Below are 7,736 nucleotides of genomic sequence, written 5' to 3'. Positions count from 1 at the left end.
TACGATTGATGTACTCATGTGGTACTCGTGTGAAGTACTCACGTGGTACTCGTGTGAGGTACTCACGTGGTACTCGCGTGAGGTACTCACGTGGTACTCGTGAGGTACTCACGTGATACTCGTGATGTACTCACGTGGTACGTGTGAAGTACTCACGTGGTACTCGTGTGAAGTACTTACGTGGTACTCGTGAAGTACTCACGTGGTACTCGTGTGAGGTACTCACGTGGTACTCGTGAAGTACTCACGTGGTACTCGCGTGAGGTACTCACGTGGTACTCGCGTGAGGTACTCACGTGGTACTCGTGAAGTACTCACGTGGTACTCGTGTGAGGTACTCACGTGGTACTCGTGAGGTACTCACGTGGTACTCGTGTTAAGTAATCAGGTGGTACTCTTGATGTACTCACGTGGTACGTGTGAAGTACTCACGTGGTACTCGTGTGAAGTACTCACGTGGTACTCTTGAAGTACTCACGTGGTAATCGTGTGAAGTACTCACGTGGTACTCGTGTGAAGTACTCACGTGGCACGTGTGACGTACTCACGTGGTACTCGTGTGAGGTACTCACGTGGTACGTGTGAAGTACTCACGTGGTACTCGTGTTAAGTACTCACGTGGTACGTGTGAAGTACTCACGTGGTACTCGTGTTAAGTACTCACGTGGTACTCGTGTGAAGTACTCACGTGGTACGTGTGAAGTACTCACGTGGTACTCGTCATGTACTCACGTGGTACTCTTGAGGTACTCACGTGGTACTCGTGTGAAGTACTCACGTGGTACTCGTGTGAAGTACTCACGTGGTACTCGCGTGAGGTACTCACGTGGTGCTCGTCATGTACTCACGTGGTACTCGTGTGAGGTACTCGCGTGGTACTCGTGTGAAGTACTCACGTGGTACTCTTGATGTACTCACGTGGTACTCGTGTGAAGTACTCACGTGGTACGTGTGAACTACTCACGTGGTACTCGTGAAGTACTCACGTGGTACTCGTGTGAAGTACTCACGTGGTACTCGTGTGAAGTACTCACGTGGTACTCGTATGAGGTACTCACGTGGTACTCGTGTGAAGTACTCACGTGGTACTCGTGTGAAGTACTCACGTGGTACTCGTGTGAAGTACTCACGTAGTACTCGTGTGAAGTACTCACGTGGTACGCTTGATGTACTCATGTGGTACTCGTGTGAAGTACTCACGTGGTACTCTTGATGTACTCACGTGGTACTCGTGTGAAGTACTCACGTGGTACTCGTGTGAAGTACTCACGTGGTACTCGTGAAGTACTCACGTGGTACTCGTGTGAAGTACTCACGTGGTACTCGTGTGAGGTACTCACGTGGTACTCGCGTGAGGTACTCACGTGGTACTCGTGAGGTACTCACGTGATACTCGTGATGTACTCACGTGGTACGTGTGAAGTACTCACGTGGTACTCGTGTGAAGTACTTACGTGGTACTCGTGAAGTACTCACGTGGTACTCGTGTGAGGTACTCACGTGGTACTCGTGAAGTACTCACGTGGTACTCGCGTGAGGTACTCACGTGGTACTCGCGTGAGGTACTCACGTGGTACTCGTGAAGTACTCACGTGGTACTCGTGTGAGGTACTCACGTGGTACTCGTGTGAAGTAATCAGGTGGTACTCTTGATGTACTCACGTGGTACGTGTGAAGTACTCACGTGGTACTCGTGTGAAGTACTCACGTGGTACTCTTGAAGTACTCACGTGGTAATCGTGTGAAGTACTCACGTGGTACTCGTGTGAAGTACTCACGTGGCACGTGTGACGTACTCACGTGGTACTCGTGTGAGGTACTCACGTGGTACATGTGAAGTACTCACGTGGTACTCGTGTTAAGTACTCACGTGGTACGTGTGAAGTACTCACGTGGTACTCGTGTTAAGTACTCACGTGGTACTCGTGTGAAGTACTCACGTGGTACGTGTGAAGTACTCACGTGGTACTCGTCATGTACTCACGTGGTACTCTTGAGGTACTCACGTGGTACTCGTGTGAAGTACTCACGTGGTACTCGTGTGAAGTACTCACGTGGTACTCGTGTGAAGTACTCACGTGGTACTCGCGTGAGGTACTCACGTGGTACTCGCGAGGTACTCACGTGGTACTCGTGTGAGGTACTCACGTGGTACTCGTCATGTACTCACGTGGTACTCGTGTGAGGTACTCACGTGGTACTCGTGAGGTACTCACGTGGTGCTCGTCATGTACTCACGTGGTACTCGTGTGAAGTACTCATGTGGTACTCGTGAGGTACTCACGTGGTACTCGTGTGAGGTACTCACGTGGTACTCGTGTGAGGTACTCGCGTCGTACTCGTGTGAAGTACTCACGTGGTACTCGTGTGAGGTACTCACGTTGCACTCGTGAGGTACTCACGTGGTACTCGTGAGGTGCTCACGTGGTACTCGTGTGAGGTACTCACGTGGTACTCGTGCGAGGTACTCACGTGGTACTCGTGCGAGGTACTCACGTGGTACTCGCGAGGTACTCACGTGGTACTCGCGAGGTACTCACGTGGTACTCGTGTTAAGTACTCACGTGGTACTCGCGAGGTACTCACGTGGTACTCGCGAGGTACTCACGTGGTACTCGGGAGAGAAGAAGCCCTGCTTCTCCCACCAGGGCCCCCACGCGGCCTCGACGAAGCGAGGGCTGAAACTCCGGGGCAGTGGGATTGAAGTGTCTGACATCAACAACAACAACATCAACAACAACAACATCAACAACATCAACATCATCAACAACAACAACATCAACAACAACATCAACAACATCAACAACAACATCAACATCAACAACAACATCAACAACATCAACAACAACATCAACAACATCAACAACAACATCAACAACATCAACATCAACAACAACATCAACAACATCAACAACATCAACAACAACATCAACAACATCAATAACATCAACAACAACGTCAACAACAACATCAACAACAACATCAACAACATCAACAACAACATCAACATCAACAACAACATCAACAACAACATCAACAACAACATCAACAACATCAACAACATCAACAACAACATCAACAACATCAATAACATCAACAACAACGTCAACAACAACATCAACAACAACATCAACAACATCAACAACAACATCAACATCAACAACAACATCAACAACAACATCAACAACAACATCAACAACATCAACAACAAAATCAACAACATCATCAACAACATCAACAACATCAACAACAACGTCATCAACAACAACATCAACAACAACATCAACAACAACATCAACAACATCAACAACGTCATCATCATCAACAACATCAACAACATCATCATCATCATCAACAACGTCAACAACATCAACGTCAACAACATCAACAACATCATCAACAACATCAACAACATAAACAACGTCATCATCGACAACATCAACAACATCATCATCAACAACGTCATCATCATCATCGTCATCATCAACGTCATCATCAACAACGTCATCATCATCAACAACATCATCAACAACAACGTCATCATCAACAACATCAACAACAACATCAACAACATCAACAACAACATCATCATCAACAACGTCATCATCATCATCATCGTCATCATCAACGTCATCATCAACAACGTCATCATCATCAACAACATCATCATCGTCATCATCAACAACGTCATCTGGTGCTGGTGGTGCTGGTGCTGCTGGTGCTGCTGGTGGTGGTGCTGGTGGTGCTGGTGGTGCTGGTGCTGCTGGTGGTGCTGGTGCTGCTGGTGGTGCTGTTGCTGGTGGTGGTGCTGGTGGTGGTGGTGGTGCTGTTGCTGGTGGTGGTGCTGGTGCTGCTGGTGGTGCTGGTGCTGCTGCTGGTGGTGCTGTTGCTGGTGGTGGTGCTGGTGGTGCTGCTGGTGCTGCTGCTAGTGGTGCTGGTGGTGGTGGTGCTGCTGGTGGTGCTGCTGGTGGTGCTGCTGGTGGTGCTAGTGGTGGTGCTGCTGGTGGTGCTGGTGCTGCTGCTGGTGGTGGTGCTGGTCACCTTTCTTGTCTCCAGGTTTGGTGTTCACTTCGTATCGCTCTGATTCCGGCAGGGGTTTGAACTCCCGACTGCGACCTGGCGGCTCCTAACACAACAACTCAAAAAGTCAACAACTCCACTATACACTATAACTACACTATACACGACAATACTATACACTACACTCTACACTACACTACTATACACTACACTCTACACTACTATACACTACACTCTACACTACAATACTATACACTACACTCTACACTACTATACACTACACTCTACACTATACTACTATACACTACACTACTGTACACTACACTATACACTACTATACACTACACAACTATACACTACACACACTACACTACTATACACTACACTATATATTACACACTACACAATTCACTACACTACACTACTATACCATACACTATACACTACACTATACTACTATACACTACACTCTACACTACCATACACTACAATACTATACACTACACTCTACACTACACTACACTCTACACTACACTACTATACACTACACTACTGTACACTACACTATACACTACTATACACTACACAACTATACACTACACACACTACACTACTATACACTACACTATATACTACACACTACACTACTATACACTACACACTACACTATACTCTACACTACTATACACTACACTATATACTACACACTACACTACTATACACTACACTACTATACACTACACAATACACTATACTCTACACTACTATACACTACACTGCACACTACACTACTATACAATACACTATACACTACACTACTATACACTACACTCCTATACACTACACTATACACTACACGATACACGACACTATACACTCCACTATACACTGCACTATACACTACACTACTATACACTACACTACTATACACTACACTACTATACACTACACTAATATACACTACTATACACTATACTCTACACTACTATACACTACACTATACACCACTACACACCACTACACACTATACACTACTATACACTACACTATACACTACACTAATATACACTACACTATACACTACACTATACACCACACTATACACCACACTATACACTACACTCTACACTACACTATACACTACACTATACTATAATACACTATACACTACACTATACACTACTATACACTACTATAAACTACACTTTACACTACTATACACTACACTATACACTACTAAACACTACACTATGCACTACTACACACTACACTATACACTACGATACACTACTACACACTACACTACTATACACTACACTATACACTACACACTACACTACACTATTCACTACACTATACACTACACTATACACTACACTATACACTACACTATACACTACACTATACACTACACTATACACTAATATACACTACACTATACACTACTATATACACTACACTACTATATAAACTACACTACTATACTATACACTACACTACTATATACACTACACTACTACACTATACACTACTATACACTACACTATACACTACTATACACTACACTACTACACCATACACTACACTATACACTAATATACACTACTACACTATACACTACTAATGTAAACCACCGTTCACCGACAGTTCGTTAACCCGTGGCCGGATCTCGAACTGGGGTCTGGAGGCTCACCGCCGACGCAGCCTCGAGACCCTCAAAACGCCGCTGCCGCCTCTTCATCTTGTTCGCTCTGTCTCGGGTAGCAGAGTCCCCCTGTCCCCCCGTGTCTCCCTGTCCCCCCGTGTCTCCCTGTCCCCCCGTGTCTCCCTGTCCCCCACGTGTCCCCAGACCCCCCTGTCCCCCCGTGTCTCCCTGTCCCCCCGTGTCTCCCTGTCCCCCACGTGTCCCCAGACCCCCGTGTCTCCCCGAGAGACAGGGACACGGTCCCCTCCGCCCGGATCGCAGGGATATGAGCAGCGTCCTCTGCAGCATCGCGGATCTCAGACAACAAAGTGGGGTTGGTGGTGGGGGGGGGGAGAGACTCGGGAGACACGTGGAGACAGAGACACGTGGAGACAGAGACACGTGGCGACAGAGACACGGGGAGACAGAGACACGTGGAGACAGAGACACGTGGAGACAGTGACACGTGGACAGGGGAGACAGGGACACGGGGAGACAGAGACACGTGGACAGGGGAGACTGGGACAGGGGAGACTGGGACAGGGGGAGACAGAGACACGTGGACAGGGGGAGACTGGGACAGGGGGAGACTGGGACAGGGGGAGACTGGGACAGGGGGAGACTGGGACAGGGAGAGACAGAGACACGTGGACAGGGGGAGACTGGGACACGGGGACACTCGGGAGAGACACGTGGACAGGGAGAGACAGAGACACGGGGACACTCGGGAGAGACACCAGGTCAAGGGACGCGGCGACCCTGAAACACGTGGAGACTCGGGACACGCGCGGGAGAATCAGAATGAGACACTCCCAAGAGAAACTCGTGCACGCACACGCGGAGACAACGGGAGGGAGACACCGGACCCTAGCGCACTGTACGTACAGTTTCACTGTCAATGTACGTACAGTCTCACTGTCAGTGTATGTACAGTATATTGTCGTGACGTCACGGCGCTGTCACGTGATCGGGCCCAACTCCTTCCCCCCCCCTCCAGCTGACTCCGTCCTCCATCCAGCCGCGCCCCCACAGTTGGCCCCTCCCACATAGCTGCCACGCCCCCCCTCAAGCTGCCCCGCCTCCAGCTGTCCCCGCCCCTCTAGCTGACCCCGCCCATCCCTCTTCCTATTTCGCCCCGCCCACTTTCTTCGCCCCGCCCACTCCATCGGCCATCGAACTCGTCCCACGTTGAGTTGCCAACCGTCCCGGATTATGTCTAGGAACGGAGTCCGTCTTAAGGGCCGTCCATAAATGACGTCACGCACCTCGGGGGGGAGGAGTCAGACATTTGTGACGATGTGTGACGAGGTTGGGGGGGGGGTCAGAAATGTGACGTCACATCAAAATTGCGCAACTTTATAAATAAATATAGACAACACGTTCTACTTAATTAAATACGCAACTACAATGCCAATAGTTTAAAGCGATTTTTTTTTGGGGGGGGGGGGGCAGAGCTTTGTGACGTCATTTTTGAGAGGGGGGAGTCTGACTTTTTGTGACGTCGTGTGACGAAGTGGGGGGGGGGGGAGTGTTCAAAAATCGTCCAAAATCGCGTGACGTCATTTACGGACGGCCCCTTAGGTCTCCCCCTAGGTAGACTCAGCCTGAAACGAGTGCCTTGCGACGGCTTCTCCACTAAAGAAAGACAAAGGCGGTCGGGCGTGCGTGGTGGTGCCTGGCCACCATCCCCGCCTTGAGTGTGCCACAGTGCCGGTAGCCTTCTTAGGGGCCGGACATAAATGACGTCACGCGATTTGGGATGATTTTTGACCCCCCCCCTCTCGTCACACGGCGTCACAAAAAGTCAGACCCCCTCCCCCACCTCAAATATGACGTCACAAAGCTCTGCCCCCCCTCCCCCCCCAAAAATATAAAACATGCTTTAAATCGCTATAAACTATTGTCATTGTAGTTGCGTATTTAATGTGGCGCTGCACTCTGATGTTGTAGGAAGAAAACTTTCATTAACAAGTCTATTTAATTAAGTAGAACGTGTTATGTCTATATTTATTTATAAAGTTGCGCAATTTTG

General features: G+C 48.4%; 1 protein-coding gene across 1 annotated transcript in view; it reads right to left on the bottom strand.

Annotated features, from left to right (window-relative positions):
* Positions 1-6,704, bottom strand: part of LOC142907106 (valine--tRNA ligase, mitochondrial-like) — a 23,281-nt gene extending 16,577 nt beyond the window's left edge. Inside the window, exons 1-3 of the mRNA XM_076056191.1 lie at positions 5,714-6,704; positions 4,042-4,126; positions 2,609-2,709 (exon numbers count right to left, since the gene is read on the bottom strand). Of these exons, the coding sequence (XP_075912306.1) occupies positions 2,609-2,709; positions 4,042-4,126; positions 5,714-6,013 (486 nt within the window). The 5' untranslated portion in view covers positions 6,014-6,704. The remainder of the gene's footprint in view (positions 1-2,608; positions 2,710-4,041; positions 4,127-5,713) is intronic.
* Positions 6,705-7,736: the final 1,032 nt, after the last annotated feature.

The sequence above is a fragment of the Petromyzon marinus genome, chromosome 74 (genome assembly GCF_048934315.1).
Source record: "Petromyzon marinus isolate PM22_M1 ecotype Great Lakes invasive population chromosome 74, UKy_Petmar_22M1.pri1.0, whole genome shotgun sequence".
Classification (NCBI taxonomy): domain Eukaryota; kingdom Metazoa; phylum Chordata; class Hyperoartia; order Petromyzontiformes; family Petromyzontidae; genus Petromyzon; species Petromyzon marinus.
The sequence above is the reverse complement of the archived record's forward strand: the minus strand, read 5'-3'. Positions and strand labels throughout refer to the sequence as shown.